This window comes from Arvicola amphibius, chromosome 12 (genome assembly GCF_903992535.2).
Source record: "Arvicola amphibius chromosome 12, mArvAmp1.2, whole genome shotgun sequence".
NCBI classification, from domain to species: domain Eukaryota; kingdom Metazoa; phylum Chordata; class Mammalia; order Rodentia; family Cricetidae; genus Arvicola; species Arvicola amphibius.
In genome coordinates this window covers 67,594,140-67,610,554 of record NC_052058.2, presented here as the reverse complement: position 1 = coordinate 67,610,554, position 16,415 = coordinate 67,594,140, and the positions used below count along the sequence as shown (strand labels likewise).

At 48.6% G+C, this 16,415-nt stretch overlaps 1 protein-coding gene across 1 annotated transcript; it reads left to right on the top strand.

Annotated features, from left to right (window-relative positions):
* The first annotated feature begins 6,722 nt into the window (after window positions 1-6,722).
* Window positions 6,723-15,993, top strand: Glul (glutamate-ammonia ligase). Its single transcript, XM_038349532.2, has 7 exons — window positions 6,723-6,880; window positions 9,242-9,420; window positions 10,920-11,081; window positions 12,569-12,715; window positions 13,243-13,370; window positions 13,531-13,730; window positions 14,198-15,993. The coding sequence occupies exons 2-7, from the start codon at window positions 9,255-9,257 to the stop codon at window positions 14,514-14,516; spliced, it is 1,122 nt and encodes a 373-aa protein (XP_038205460.1). The 5' UTR covers window positions 6,723-6,880; window positions 9,242-9,254; the 3' UTR covers window positions 14,517-15,993.
* The last annotated feature ends 422 nt before the right edge of the window (window positions 15,994-16,415 follow it).

Here is a 16,415-nt window from a genome sequence, read left to right as displayed (position 1 = left end):
TTCATTTTAGATGGTTTTTGTTGTTGTTGGTTTTTTGTTTGTTTGTTTTGTTTTTTGAGACAGGGTTTCTCTGTAGCTTTGGAGCCTGGAGACCAGGCTGGCCTCGAACTCACAGAGATCTGCCTGCCTCTGCTTCCTGAGTGCTGGGATTAAAGGCATGCCTGGCTGATTACCTTCATTTTACATTTTACACAGTCATTTTTAAAAAGAAATGTAATAATAGCATAAATTTGCATAATCCGAGTTTTATGGAGTGTCCACGCTTGGTACTTTCCCAACTCTTGTGTTTTAGCGTGCCTACTTCTCCAAAGCTTGTGTTACCCCCTTACATGTGGAACTTATTACACATAACCCTTGGGTTTTGCAACTTTTCCCCCTCGCAGCTCACTTTCCACAGCCACAACTTTGCCTCTCACTGGATAAGCAGACTGTAACCCCTTCTGCCACCAAGGCCGTGAACACCCACAAGGCGCTTTTTCCTGAGAGCTCAGATAGACTTCCTTATTGGAGCAATGGGGGCACTTACAGAAAATCTGCCTTAATTTTCCAAAAGCAGCTGGCACATCTGGCTTTGTCCTGATTTTGAAATCATTTCCCTTGGGCAGTTTTTCCTCACCAGCTAATATGTAGGTTTCGGAAGAATAAGGACTTTGTGGTATCCAAGTTACACAATTCCTCCTGTGTGACGGCTAATGGTTACCGAAGGCTCATCTGGTCCCACTGCCCACCCCCACCGCTCCTTCCTTCTAAACACGTTGCTCAACAGGTAAGAGGCTCTGCCAGCCTCTGGGCAATTCCAACCATCCTAAAGCCTGATGTCATCTTCTTGCTCATGCCCTGCTCTCTTTGTTCTCAGGGAGAGTAAAACCCCCAAATCCATTCCCAAATTGTTTAGTCTTCTGATGTTAGTGGTGGCGCTTTGGTTGTGTTTAGTCCTAAGTCCCAGCCCTCATTATCATCACTATGGTCATACATGCTTCTGCACGGAAAGGCTAGAATGCTGGCTCAGTTGAGGGTCCACTTGCTGGAGACGAGAAAAGCCAGCAATTTCAGCCCTGTGTCAGACTCAAGTCTGTGACAGTGTCACCCAGGCTACAGAGACCTCTCTAATGGCAATGGACAAGGAAGTGATCCCGGGATTAAACAAAGCCTGGGGGGGGGGGGGGGGTGCAGAGGTAGGACCAACCAGAGTCCTGGTAGAGGAAATGGCAGTGTAAATACCCCAGACACCCCTAAGGCCTAAAGGCCTAGTTTATGCTAGACTTTCTACCCAACTCTGATTGCCCTGAGAAGAGAGCCTGGAATTCTCTCTCTCTCTCTCTCTCTCTCTCTCTCTCTCTCTCTCTCTCTCTCTCTCTCTCTCTCTCTCTTTCAACTGTTGGCTTGGTTTAAGTTTCTAGGCTTATGACCAAGTCTTTGAATCCATTTCCCGTTTATTCTTGGTCCCTACACTATTCTCAGTTGCCTTTTCAGAGGCCTTTTTTCTTCCCCTTCCTCACGCACTGATGTGGAGTGAGGCGCAAGCAGAGTTGGCTGGGTATCTGAAGATTAATTTTATGATAAACCTCTGGTGATGGGGCCGGAATATGAATACAGTATCTCTCAAGCAGTCAGTGTAGGGAAAGCATTGGGCATTGTTAGTTTATTATATATACTATGTAAAAGAAGCAAGTTAAGAAAGACCTTCACACGCAAGCATTCTGGGGAGAAGTTTGAAATTACCACAAAAGTCCACCAGAGGGCGCTAGGTCACCATCACCCTGACCAAGCACCTAGTTCTGCAGCTCCAGAAACAAGCCTCATAAGAATCAGTTTAAAAAGAAATTAGGGAGGAAAAAAAGAGGATAGAAAAAGTCCAGAAGCAGGCAAAATGTTGACCAAGAATCCAAAATCCATGCCATAGGGATGGCATGTGTTTTCTGTTAAAATTTGACAAACATGTAATAAACCGGGATCCGAAACAGCTAGTGGGGCCAGAGGTAAGGGATAAAAAGGCTGTGTAGATCCAGCTGAGGAGTCCTGTGAGGAAATTAAAAGACACATTTTGATCCAAGTAATGTTTCCACCACAGAACAACTTTTTCTAAACTTTCAAGTAAGCTTTAATAGGTTCCAAGCTATCTAGAGAAGAAAGAGCTATGTCTACCTGGGGGCCGGGGATGTTTGGCCAGGGAGACAGATAAAAGCATTCACTGTGCAAACACGAAGCTTGAGTTTAGGCCCAGAACCTATGGTGGAGAAAACAGACTCCCAAAAGGTCCCCCGTCTTCCACACATGCACACGTGTACGCCCCTCATTACACACACATACGCACACACACACACACACACACACAGAGAGAGAGAGAGAGAGAGAGAGAGAGAGAGAGAGAGAGAGAAAATCATTAATTAGTGACATTAATTAGATTTAATTAGTGACAGGTTGTTGTAAATGAAAACTTGCTCAAAATCCATTCTTTCTCTAAGCTGGGTGGTGGTGGCATAGACCTTTAAACCTAGCACTTGGGAGGCAGAGGCAGCAGGCAGATCTCTGAGTTCAAGGCCAGCCAGGGCTACACAGAAATCCTGTCTCAAAAACAAACAAACAAACAAACAAACAAACAAACAGGGTTGGAGAGGTGGCTCAGAGGTTAAGAACACTGACAGCTCTTCCAAAGGACCCGGTTCCATTCCCAGCACCTGCAAGTCAGTTCTCAACTGTCTGTAACTATAGTTCCTGGGAACCTGACACCCATACACATGAGGGAAACAGCAATGCACATAAGAATAAAAATAAATAACAATAAACAACAACAACAACAACAATGGGCTGGGAACACAGCTCAACAACAGAGCACTTCTCTAGCATGCCCAAGGCTCTGGATCCACTTCAGACTGAAAAAAAAATCCAATAAACAAAACAAAACAAAATAACAACGGGAAAAAAAGCCAACCAAGTAGGTTAGCAGGACCTGAAGGTACAATTCTAGAATTGTATTTATGGTTTTCCTAGTCTCAATAGGACTTGCTTTCCCACGCTGTCAGACAGATGAACTTGGTTCTTCCTAGCAGAGGTAAGATTTGAGGTGGAGCCGAAGCAGATGCAAACCTTCCACTCCAATGCACAGGTTGAGAAACGGGCCGCTTCTTCCATCTCTGTGAATGTCTTCACTGAGCATTCGGCAAAACTCCAAGCAGGCAAAAGGCAACTGATACTCCAACTCTGAATTTCTTCTCTGGAACTAACGAGTATCACGGAACTAAGCTAGGTAAGGCCAGCTCTTTCTCCTGCTCAGCCTTAGGTGACGGAGTTCAAGTGTAATCGGCTCTTTCCTGCTTTCGTTGTATAGAGTGGAATTTGAAAGGCGGACTAAACACAACTTTGCAGAAAAGCTCACTTTACAGGGTCCGGGAATGCTATCTACCTCCAGTGCTTCTCCTGATCACTCTTCTGTTTGGGCTTGGCTTGACATCTGTTAGGCTCTATTGGGTGAGGGGGGATCAGAACCAATTTGGGTTTCTAAAAAAACAAAACAGGTCATTTTCAGAGTGACTGCAACTCTGAGTCCCAACCGTATTTCTTCAGCTTGGTTTAAAGTTTTCACAACAGCCACACTTGCAGCAAACCCCACTTCCCAACTGCATATGCGTGTTATAGTTGAGGGCTTGGGCTCACTGGAGCCATATCCTAAATTTGGCATTGTGAAGGCAAGGCAATCAGGCAGGCTGTACCCATGCCTCTAGAACAAGCGCTTCAGACATGCAGAGGAAGACGCTGTAAGAACTCAGGAAAGATCTGCCCAAGACAAAGCCATCAGTGTAGGCGGCCAAACACCACTGCTGAGATGGGTTTAGTTCTGGGTTATCTCTGCAAATTTGGTCAAAAGTCTCTCTGCAACATTGCTCTCCCACTCCACCCACCCCAGGGACAGAGGAACTCCGCTCAGCAAGCACCTCAGCTTCAAAGCACTTGCCATTAGACACCCCACCCCTCCCTGTTAGCTTCGATACTGTGTGGGCCTAGACTGAAAAGTTCATGGGTTCAACCATCTTACTGCTTTCGTGGAGGGGGCAGAAAACGGGGGGTGGTGGCAATTTAGGGAAGAACAAAGGACAGAGACACAGCACAGTCAAAGGAGCTGAAACATGCTGTTCTTTCAACTTCTCTAAACGTACAGGTCGCTTTTCTGAGGGCAAACTGATTGAGGGACTCTGTTCTGCTTTTTTCTCCCACAGTACACTCAAAGTTCCTCAGGCTGGTCCTTGGGCTTGTCTGGGTTCTACTTTGGTTGGTTTAGACATATGTGGGGCTGACCAAGGGGGCAAAGCCTCTTGTTTACCCCCTGAAAGTGGGTAGTCACGTGAGATGGCCCTGGTCACATGAAAGATCAAAGCAAATCCACTTCTATTCTTGGAAGCAGGGCACATGCTCTCTTGATGCTGCCGCTGACATTTCTGTGTGGTCGATACATGTTTATTGAACCCTCGGTCTGACACTATTGGGGACAATGAAAGTGGGTAAGCAGCAAAGGCGGTTCATACGCCTAGCAAGGGCAGTGGGCACTCACACGGCAGAACTGCAGGAAACCTAAGGAAAACAACACATTTGCTCTGAACGTTGCACTTTCTGTTATGTTCGCTGTGCCCACTTTGGGCATCGCTGAAGAGTGCTGAAGGCGCTGGTTTATACTTTGGCACCTGGTATCTCGGGTTCACCATTTGCTAAAATGAGAACATCACCTCTCCCTTTGCCTGATCCCTTTTCCAACCACCTAAGCCGAAGAGTTAAAAGAAAGTGACAGAAAGACAGCTGACTTTGTAGCTGGGACTAAATCTAACAACGTCCTTTATTAAAGCAAGGGGCCACATGGCACGGAGACAGCAAGTTGCATTGCAGGAGCGGTCATGCAGGGGTGTTGAGTGAGATGGCTTAACGGGTGGAGGACCCGAGTTCAATCCCCAGCAGCCATGTAACCAGTCAGGTGCAATGGCAGGTAACTAATTCCAGCTCTGAGGAGGTACGTACAGAAAGAGACTGGGATTTGTTGGCTAGCAAGTCTAGCTAAGTCTGTGAAAGACCCTGTTCAAAAAAAAAAAAAAAAAAAGTGGAGGTGGTAGAGGAAGACACCCGCCTCTGGGCTCCACACACATGCACACAGTATTTATGGAGAAAGGAATGGTCCAATCTCTTCACATTATACTGACCTATAAAATGGTGTTTTCTAAGCACTCCTCATGTTCCTGGTCCCTCTGTAACCCCTGCTATATATGCTAAAACTGAGGCTTGGTGTGGTTAAGTGAGTTGGCTATTAAACAAGGTGTCTGGGAACTGAGGTTCAGATCTGGTCCTGGGTTTGTCTGATCTGAAGCTCCTTCACACGGCACTGAGCACGCCCCGGAATTTGCAAGGTGCCTTTCCAGCCCAAAACTGAGATGAATGCTGTTTCTGTGTGCCACAGTGTTAGACACTCTTAAAGGAAATAGACGGAGGTTGACCCAAGAAGCCAAGTTATGTGTGTGTGGTCACAGGCAGCGTTACTTTTTCATATTTGTGGCGCAAAACATAACCAGAACAAACTTCTTCCCTTTCTCTTCCAAAAGGCACCGAGGGCATGGACTTCTGGTATTTAAGCAGGAAATCTGCATCTCAAATACCCAGGCTCCAGAAAGATTAATAAAGCCCGGGTGGATTTCACGCACTAGAAACAGACTGCTCAGGACATAGTACTAACAACAGTATTGGGCCATGCCTATTCTTACAGGTAGTTTCTGTGCACATAATCAGTATCAACATTTTACAGTATCCACACATTATCTCAGCCATCACGGCAGGGTTAAAAGAGGGAAAAGACACTCGTTTTTTCTGTCTTAAAACAAAGCAGGGTTTCTCTTTGTAACCCTGGTTGTCCTGGCCTCTGCCACCAGCGCCACTACCGGCCAGCTAATATTTCTTTAGGGAACCTTAAATGTTTGGTGAATCACAGTTTTCAAAGGGCTCCTGGGAAGAACAGCTTTCCTTCAGCGAACAGTGTGCACCCTAACTTCAAGTCTGGTAAACAGCTCTGAAAGTCCTTCCATCTGCTTTACTTCGCAGATCCTAGGAACCCGGACGTTGAAAGGCTAAGACTTGCCAATGGTAGGAACGAGGCGACGATCAAACAGGTCTCCTGTCTATGGATCTCCAGAATCCTCTCCATGGAATTATAGGAACATCACACTCGTATTTAAACCATGAAATCACAGTTCTGACCACTTCCCCAAACCCATTCAGCAAGCCACGAGGATAGACTCGTCTGGGCTTTGGAACCGTGTCTCTCTCCAGGCCTGATCAGGGTCCAGCTCCCGTACCCACCTCCCCCAGCTATCGCACAACAAAGGGTAAAAATTCGTTTCTGGATTTTCACCAGCAACTCTCTTCGAAAATCTTTGCACCGTTAGGCAGCAAGAGCCAAGGCCCGAGTGACTCTGAGAAAGCCTTAGCCCGGGTCGGAGGGTCCAGAGGTCGCTAAAGAATGGTGCCTGCAAAAGATTCCAGCACCTTCGGCCCCCAGCCCTCCTCGATCGCTGCTGTTTCCCCTCCCCCCACTCCCTTTCTCTTTCTTTCTCCTCTGGCTCGCTCGCTCCACCCCGCGATTCCCGCAAAGCTACTCGGCCAATGGCCTCGATCCCCCGGCGCACAGCAGCTGATGGGCGCGGGTTTCCTGGCCGACGCCAGCCAATCAGGGCGCCGGGGGGCGGGCCCGAGCCGCCAATAAAAAGTACTGAGCGGGCTGCGTCCCTACGGAGCCGAGAATGGGAGTAGAGCGCACCCTCTGAGCCCCACACCTGTCTCCTCTCCGCTCTCATCGCCTCGCTCTCGTGGCCTGTCCACCCCATTCATCATCCCGCCGGCCACCACTAAGGTAAGCGCACGGAGGGTGCATTGCACGGTGGCCCGGGCTGTAGTGCCCGCACTCTATCACCCATCTCCAGTCCGCAGCTACGGGGCCCGGGATGCTGCGCTCGTGTTTCCCGCGTGCTTGTAGCGTGCAGACAGACGGGTTCTGCTGGGCTGTTGTGGGGCGAGCTCCGGGCCAGGCTCCGGGAAGGGCGGGGTCGCGGGTTGTTTTGATCTGCTTTCCACTTGCAGCCTGAGGCGCCGCCCCTGGAGGCGGGCGTCCCGGGGTTGGCGGAGGCTCCGGATCGTGAGACCGGGTGGTCCCTGCGGGAGTGCACTCACGCCTTAGGTGGGCTCTGGCGCCTCGATCCTCTCTTCCTGGGCGGCGCGTTTTGGGGGGGGGGGGGGGCGTCGTCGCGCTGTGGGTGGTCTGATTGAGGCCGGTGGTCTCGAGTGGTAGCGCCGCTTGCCGGCTTCCCCAACGCGGGGGTCCTGGCGGCTTTACAGTATGACCGAACAATGGAAAGCCAGGACCCTGGTGTGGCCGGAGGGCTCCGTTGTGGAGAGATCGGGCCGGGCGGAGGCAGCAGCGGCGCGCGGTGACAGCAGCGGCGCGCGGTGCCTCCCGCGGTCGCCCCATTCTCTCCACCCGGCCTCTGCCCTCTCGGGGTATGGCCCCTTGGGAGAGGCCTTGAGGTCAACGCGGGCCCGAGGGTCGGGGCGCCGACTTTCCGGACATTTCAGTGGGAAAGGGCTGCTCTCAAAGTGGATTACCCCAACTTCTCCGGGGGCGGGAAGCGGGGATCCTCCCCCAACCGCAAATCCTTAAGGAAACCCTCGGTAGAAGAGGAAGAAGATGGAGATTCTCGGTCCTCAGAGTCCCCTGCCAATTGCTTTGGTTTCGTTGCCTACTCTGTGAACTCCGGGGAGAGATCGCGGGTTAAATCCCACCACCCTACTTATTCCTACACCTCCCCCTCCGAACGCTCTGGGTCCCCCACTCCATCGCCCTCGCCCAGAAAGCTCCGTTGCTTGGACCAGCGAGATACCGAGTCGGAGGAGAGGCACGAACACAGCTCTAAAAAGAGGAGAGCTAGAGAGGGCAACCCCAACAGTACATTTAATACTCTGTGGCTGGGGTGAGTAAAAGGGCAGGGAGAAGGACCCCGGTACATCTGGCGACAGCAGAAACTACTCAGAGCTTCAGAACCCATTCCATGTGAACTTGGCGCCAGTTGGTACAACATACACTAGGTAGCTGGCACCCAGCTGGTCTCGAGGAAGGAGGACTGGAGGAGGAAGCCAGGTTCACCTAACATTTGATTAATGCTGGATGTGTAACCCAAGGCCATGTAGAATCGCAATCCTGGTCTCTAAGGGTGGTGGGTGTAGGCAGAGGTTTTAGTTCTGTATAGGACTTGACCACGGAGCTTCTTCTGTTCCCCAGGGGAAGGGTGAGGCTTTTGGAGAGAGAAGCAGTTGTTTTCACTTGGGCAAACATGGACAGTTGCCCGTAGAAACTTTGCCACTGTACTTCAGAAAGTTGCCCAAGTCATTGGAGAACAATATGTTCCCTTTCCAGCCATCCTGGGCGATTAGGGAGGAGGGACATTTCCTCTTGTGTTGAAGCTGGTTTTGTAGCTTCAGATTCTTAGAGCAGATTTACCCCCACTTCTGTGGCCCTGTTAGCCTTATCCCCACATCGTTGTCATTTGAAGTGGGAAATTTCTACTTACTAGAAAATACTATCTAGTGAAATCTTCAAATATGGTTGTGGAAGAACACCCCTTTAATCCCAGAGCTAGGGAGGCAGACCCCTGGTCTACATAGTACCAGGACAGCCAGGGCAAGGTAGAGACTCCCTGTCTCCAAAAAAAGAAAAGTAAAACCAGCAGTGTGGTCCTTGGACTATGGCTTTCCTCTTTACCACCCTGATGATGACAAATAGTACGGATCTTCTGTTGATTTCCTCCCAGGAATGTTAGCCTTTTAAATAAATCTTAGTCCCCTTGTTTCATCTTTAAATCTAACTATGGAGTCAAGGCATAGGGGCAGCACACCTTTATTTGATCCTAGCATTCAGGAAGCTATTAAGTGGAATAAGACATTCTATTAATGAACTTTTTGTCATCTTAGTGTCCCCTCCGGTCACCTTTCTCAAAGTCGAGGGATATTAAGATCCCTTAACTAGCCAACCCTGAGGGGGATGATCTTTGTCTAATTATAAATTTTAATTTTTGAAAGCAGAGTGAACACTGCATCCTTTGGTGTGTAGACTTTCCCAAGGAGAGATCAACCACACGCTCTGATTCTTGTGCCTCTTCAGCCATTCCTGCGGGAGACCCCTTCAGGGTAGATGTTAATAAAATGCTCTTTGTCTCCCCAGAACACCTTCCACCATGGCCACCTCAGCAAGTTCTCACCTGAACAAAAGCATCAAGCAAATGTACATGTCCCTGCCCCAGGGTGAGAAAGTCCAAGCCATGTATATCTGGGTTGATGGGACCGGCGAAGGGCTGCGCTGCAAGACCCGCACCCTGGACTGCGAGCCCAAGTGTGTGGAAGGTAAGCGCGGGCCAGAGCAGAACGCGCACCTGCAGGTGGACGAGCAGGTGGACGAGCAGCCTGAGAGTTGGCCTTCCTTCTGTTTTTGTTTGCAAAGCCTTTCAAAAGCAGGGCTCTTGAGACCTCAATCAGTTACCTGTAAGCTGCTGAGCAGTCTGGAGTCATAGCAACAGTGGAGGCCTTTATTTAGCTGGAAATCGCTTGTGTGCTGGTACACTGAAGGAAAATATTGGGTCATGTTTGTAGGGGGTGGGAGGTTGGGGTACCGCTAACCTGGCCAAACCCAGGAACCTAGTGTGAAGGAACCGTCATAACTGGGATATGCTGTCTAGTTTATAGAGCTGTGGTTCTCAACCTTTCTAATAAATACCTCGACATTTTAATATAATTCCTCGTGTTCTGGTGACCCCCCCAACCATTGCTAAGTTCTTAACTGTAATTTCGCTATTGTTATGAATCATAACATAAATGACTGTGGTTTCAGATGGTCTTAAGAGACCCCTGTGAAAAGGTTTAGACGACTCTCAAAGGGTTGTGAGCCCCAGGTTGAGAACCAGTGTTATAGACCCTTTTAGAGTGCTGTGTATAGTATTGATCCAGTGGAATCCGGATGCAAAGCACATACTCCAAAGTAGTTTTTCTTGGCCTGGCCGTTTGTTTTTAGTTGGGGGTGTTTTAAAAACTTTTAAATGGCCTGGTGGTGGTGGTGCACGCCTTTAATCACAGCACTCAGGATGTAGAGGCAGGTGGGCCTGTGTGAATTCAAGGCCAGCCTGGTCTACAAAGCAAGTTCCAGTACTTTGTTTTTCAGGGAAGGGGCTGGGCAGCTGTCACCTTCTACCTACTGTAGGATGAGTTCTTCTAGAGATGGTGCTGTCTTAGTGACTAGGTGACAGCATGTATCTTGTACCTGGCACTAACAGAATTTGGTCTCTGCCTTCAAGAACTGGAGAGACACACCGGCCATTAAAACAGTAGCAAAAGGAAGAGTGGTAGGGACCCAACCTTTGCCTTGTCTGTAAGAGCACAGCCTGAGCTGCAACAGTCGAGCCCAGGGAGGGGTGAGAGAAGGGAGATGAAGCGGCCTAGTGAAGGAGTCAGCTTTTGTCCTGTGTCTTTAGTGCCTCGCTCCCTGCAAGTGGTATCATATACCTGGTGCACTGTAGACTTAGAGAGAGGAGAGGAATTCAGGAGGGTCTGGTGATGCGCTGCCCTTGGGAATCTCAGATAAGGAGGAACACAGGGATAGGTGGGCAGAGGCGGCAGTTTGTCCCTAATGAGGATGCATTTGTGTGTACGCTAAAGAAACATACTTTGTGTATGAATGTTGTGTGTGTGTGTGTGTGTGTGTGTGTTCCTGTCCCCTGTCCCTCTTCTGACTTCTGCAGGCTCCAGGCGCACACACACCTGCACAGATATACGTGCAAGCAAAATACCCATACATATAAAAAATGAATATGTCTCCTTAAAAATTAATTTCTCCTCTTTATTTGGCCCAGAATTACCCGAGTGGAATTTCGATGGCTCTAGCACCTTTCAGTCTGAGGGCTCCAACAGTGACATGTATCTCAGGCCAGTCGCCATGTTTCGGGACCCCTTCCGCAAAGAGCCCAACAAGTTGGTGTTCTGTGAAGTTTTCAAGTATAACCGGAAGCCTGCAGGTGTGTATGGGGTGGGGGTGGCTGTCCTAGTCCGGTCTTGTGATTTCTGAAAGGGCAGGGACCGCCCTTTAGAAAGTATTTTAAGAATCTAGGGCTAATTGGATGTCCATCCTACCCTGAACTCTCCTGCTGAAAAAAAGTGTGGTCCACCCTTTCATGGTCCCTTGTATTGGCTGCATAAACGGTAGGAACTCCTCTTCCATCCGTTAGCTGATAGGTGTCCCCAGTGAGTATTGACCTGCGTGAATATTTAAATTTAAGAACCTGTATTCCACACTTAATAGTTTGGAAGAGTTTTGGTTTAAATATCAGATCTGCTATTTATTGCCAGTGCCCTTGACATACTTTTCCCCTGTGTTTCTGTTTTTGCTGAATTGTGCGTGGTTTTGTGCTCGGGGGGAGGGCACACTGTGCTGGGTGTGTTGTGGGAGTCAACTGACAACTCGTGGAATTGGTTCTCTCCTGCCTGTATCTGGGTTCTGGAGGTGGAACTCAGGTTGCCAGGGTTGTGTGGCAGCTGCTGATCCTTTTTAAGATAAAGTCCATCTCAAAGCCATTTGCAAGATCAAATGAATGATTACGTGCACATCATTTAGAGTACTGTTCTCAGACAGCACATTGATGCTATCTACCCATGACTGTGGGCACTGGGGTTCCCGGATAAGTTGTCTTCCCGCGAGGCTTACTCCACCTGCACTCGTGGATTTTGTTTGTGCCATGCTGTCCCTGCTCAGTTTTCACATCATTTCTTAAAAAGACTTTACTTCTGTAAAGTCTCTTCCAGCACTGCCTTGGTTACTCTGCACCTTCAGGGCCTCTGTTTTGAAAGGAAATATTCTTGGTAAAGGGCGTGCACCCTGAGCGTGGTAGCCATGAGGTTCCTGGCTCTGCCGCTTGCCTTTAACCTGGGCGTGTCACCCGACACCCTCTGGGGCTTCGTGGTCTCATCTGTGAAAATGGAATACTCCCTGCAGACTCGCTTAAATGGTTAACATTTTTCTAGCTTGGGAATGGTTTCCAGTTACTCACCTCTCTCTGTCTTTCTCTTTTTGTACCAGACAATACTGTGTAACTGAGCACTTAAACTCACCTGGAATGGAAGCCTAATGGACAAATTATTCTCAATAAAATGACAGATCTGGCCTTAAGTGCCTGAGAAACCAGGGAATCCATTTGACAACTAGAAGCAGCTGTCTTGTGAACAGAGGGTGTTAGTGTCTGGCGTGTGGTGCTTGGAACGTGGCCAGCATGCAGATAGGGCGAACTCTTGTTTTTGCTCTCGCTCCATTCCCATGAGATTTCATAGCTGACTTTAATTATAAAGAGTCTCAGCCTTTTCCTGCAAATTTACAATTACCACTTCTTCCATCTCCCTTGGTGATAGCACACAGTGGCTGGGCCTGGGTCAGTCCAGCCTGTGATAACTTCAGTTGTGTGAGGAGTTACAAGGGCACTACTCCTTACAGCACGCTAATGCTTTATTCTAGAGACCAATCTAAGACACACCTGTAAACGGATAATGGACATGGTGAGCAACCAGCACCCCTGGTTTGGAATGGAACAGGAATATACTCTCATGGGAACAGATGGACACCCTTTTGGCTGGCCTTCCAATGGCTTCCCTGGGCCCCAAGGTAAGTTCCCCTGGGTGAAAGAAAAGCTTCCTCCCCTAAGTTCTTACGTCCAGGAAAAACCCCTTCTCCAGAGACAGGAGCGAGTCCCGAATCAGAAAACGGAGACGGGCTGTGGAAACTAACGGTAGACTGCTCTTGCATCCCTCACATCCAGGGGTAGTTAGAATCTAAAGTGACGGGAGAGTGGGGAGATGCCTCAGTGGGTAACGGTGCTTGCCACCAGGTTTGACAGCCCATGTCTTATCCCTGAGACTCACTATGGTTAGATAGACGGCAAGGGATGACCCCCTCAGTTTATCCTCTGACGAGACTGCACATGCGTGTACGCACAGAATGTGAGAAACAATTCCAAGTGGGCAGCGGCTCTGCCGAGGCTATGGCAGAGGAAATGCCTTTCTCCCCTCTGCAGGTGAAGGCAGGACTAAGTGACTCTGGAAACAAGGGTTAGCACCTTCGAATTTTCTGGCTTTGGGAGTTTATGGATTCTCTTGACTCTTCCCTGAGTATGGGTCTTTATTCTCCTTCAGGTCCATACTACTGTGGTGTGGGAGCAGACAAAGCCTATGGCAGGGACATCGTGGAGGCTCACTACCGGGCCTGCTTGTATGCTGGAGTCAAAATTACAGGAACAAATGCCGAGGTCATGCCTGCCCAGGTAAATGGCACACTATTCTGTCACTTTTCTCCCCTATGAAGACTTGGCACGTGGCAACTTTGGCTAGCAAGGGTAACTTAAGAGTGGTTCAGGGTAGAGGTGGTAGAACAAGCTCAGAGCTTGCGCAGGCTTATTCTAAAGGTCAACGCTTTCTTTCTAGTGGGAATTCCAAATAGGACCCTGTGAAGGAATCCGGATGGGAGATCATCTCTGGGTGGCCCGTTTCATCTTGCATCGTGTATGTGAAGACTTCGGGGTGATAGCAACCTTTGATCCCAAGCCCATTCCTGGGAACTGGAACGGTGCCGGCTGCCATACCAACTTTAGCACCAAGGCCATGCGGGAGGAGAACGGTCTGAAGTGAGTGCCTTCCTCTGGAGCTGTCTTTATTCCCATGGAGTGGAGGAGCTTTGTGTTAGGGTTGGGAAAGTTGGGTTCTCACACGGCTGTATGAGTCGCTCTCCCTATTTGTCGTATGTCTGTCGTTGTACCTGTTGGAGAAGTGACACTCCTCTAGGAATAGAATTACAGCTATGACATGGAAAAGTTGTCATGTGGGTTCAGGCATTTGAAAGTCTTGAGTACAAGCAAGTGGGTAACTTAATTCTTACCGGTGGGAAGAGGCAGGTGATGGCGGTCTTCCCATCCAGCAGACGATTTGTACTGCATGTTAAGGGCTGGCCTGAGACACCAAGACTCAGTCACAAGGCAGACGCAGCCTGCATGGGAGTATTTCTTGATTTCTTTCGGGATTCATATCTACCCCTGCCCTTGAAGGTCAGGTTTCTAGTGAGAGTCAAGACCCTCATCTTTACCTCTTCCACTAGGTACATTGAGGAGGCCATTGAGAAACTAAGCAAGCGGCACCAGTACCACATTCGCGCCTACGATCCCAAGGGGGGCCTGGACAATGCCCGGCGCCTGACTGGATTCCACGAAACCTCCAACATCAACGACTTTTCTGCTGGCGTTGCCAACCGCAGTGCCAGCATCCGCATTCCCCGGACTGTCGGCCAGGAGAAGAGGGGCTACTTTGAAGACCGTCGCCCTTCTGCCAATTGTGACCCCTTTGCTGTGACAGAGGCCATCGTCCGCACTTGCCTTCTCAACGAGACTGGCGATGAGCCGTTCCAATACAAGAACTAAGTGGACTAGGCTTTGAGTGATCCTGAGCCCTTCCTAATCACCCCACTCCAACTCTTTCCTGTCCCGGCTCTGTCCCCACTGTAACTCAAAGGATGGAATATCAAGGTCTTTTTATTCCTCGTGCCCAGTTAATCTTGCTTTCATTGGTCAGAATAGAGGGGTCAAGTTCTTAATCTCTACACACCCAACCCTCATATTTTTTTTTCTATCTAGCTTTTTAGTGGGGGAGGGGGGAGGGGAAGGGAAGGTAACCACTGCTTCATCTCATCAGGATGCATGTCCAGTAGGCATAGCTGTCACAGCGGGTATATTTGTGAGAGGAGGAATTTTCCTTCAGGATAGTTGAAAGCACGGGTCCACTGCTTGGATTGGCGATTCCCTGTTGGTAGAGAGCTGTTAGTTCTTCAGGTAAAACCGACATTCTGTTCCCAGTGGAAGTTAGGTGAGGAGCAGTTGGAAGTTACTCCCTTGTACCATGTTTCCCTTCCTTGGGGGAGTTTATGCCCTCCATGAAGACAGCTCAGTGTGTCGCCTGATGGACAGCCCTGCTGTAACAGAAGAAAAGGTTCTTAGTTCTTGGTCCTCCATTTATAACAAAGAGCAAAGTAGTATTTTTATATTTAAATGTAAAAACAAAAAAGTTATATATATGGATGTGTGGATATATGTGTTTTTCTAATTGAGAAAACCACCCTCATCCCTGGGTTTGCCAAGTTTAAGTGAAGAGCTTGGTTAGAAGTAAGGATCTCTTGAGCAGGGATGGGGATGAAGTACAGGAATATTGGTTATCGGGGGCTGAGCTTCTTCATGACTATGTAGGGTTTCCCTGCCCGCTCTGCAGGAGCAGATGCTGGACAGGTAGCAGGTGGGATGCCAGTGTTTGCCACCACCTGATCCCATGCTTAGGCTAAGATGCCTATGTATCCACACACGAGTTAGAGGTATGAGTTGGCTGGTCAACTTGAACATTGTTACTGACGGGGGGGGGGGGGATATTATTTCTTGGTGGGACTAGCATGTCACTAAAGCAGGCCTTTTGATATATTAAATTTTGTAAAGCAAAACAAATTCAGCTTCTAATCAACTCTGTAGGGTAGGGTTTCTAACTTTGCAGAACTGCCTGTTTGTGCCAGTGTCTCCTGCCACTTTGTTCTGGGAGGAACTGAGGCCAGGCCTGGAGTTAAAACATTTGTCATGTTGTATCCTACTGTCTCCCAGCAGAATATTCCTTCCCTCCTTAGGAGTCCTACGGAGTTTTGTTTTTTCCTTTTATAATAAACATACCCCACCTCCACCCCAGCTTGCCCTGCTGTGCTCTGGTTGCTTGTGTGCCGTCCGCAGCAGGCTGCCTGTGGTTTTCTCTTGCCGTGACGACTTCTAATTGCCATGTACAGTATGTTCAGTTAGATAACTCCTCATTGTAAACAGGCTGTTGCTGCCAGAGCAGTACTTATAAATCAACCTAACGTTTATAAGATTTCCTCTGACTTGTTTCTTTGTGGTTGGGGAAGAAAAAAAAAAAACCAGCGTGCAATATTTTGGTCCTTCCTTTCCTGCTGAAAGAGGAGGAGGTGGTTCTGTCTTGTTTACAGGCAAAGTAAGCTTGCTTATCTGCTTTTTAGTTTTTAAAATGGAGTTGTACGTTGACCAGTTTCTTTTTTTCTTGTACCTATAATCTGGGGTAAAGTGAGAGTTCTTAGTTTTGGTTGTTTTTTTTGTTTGTTTGTTTTTTTTGCGACAGGATTTTAGTGCATATCCATTGCTGACCTGGAGCTCACTATAGTAGACCAGGCTGGCTTCTGACTTGCAATTCTGCTTTTAACTAGGGTTTATATAGATTTAGTCTTGGCAATCCCTAGTTCCCTGTTTTCATCGTTTTACATTTGAAAACAGTGTTGT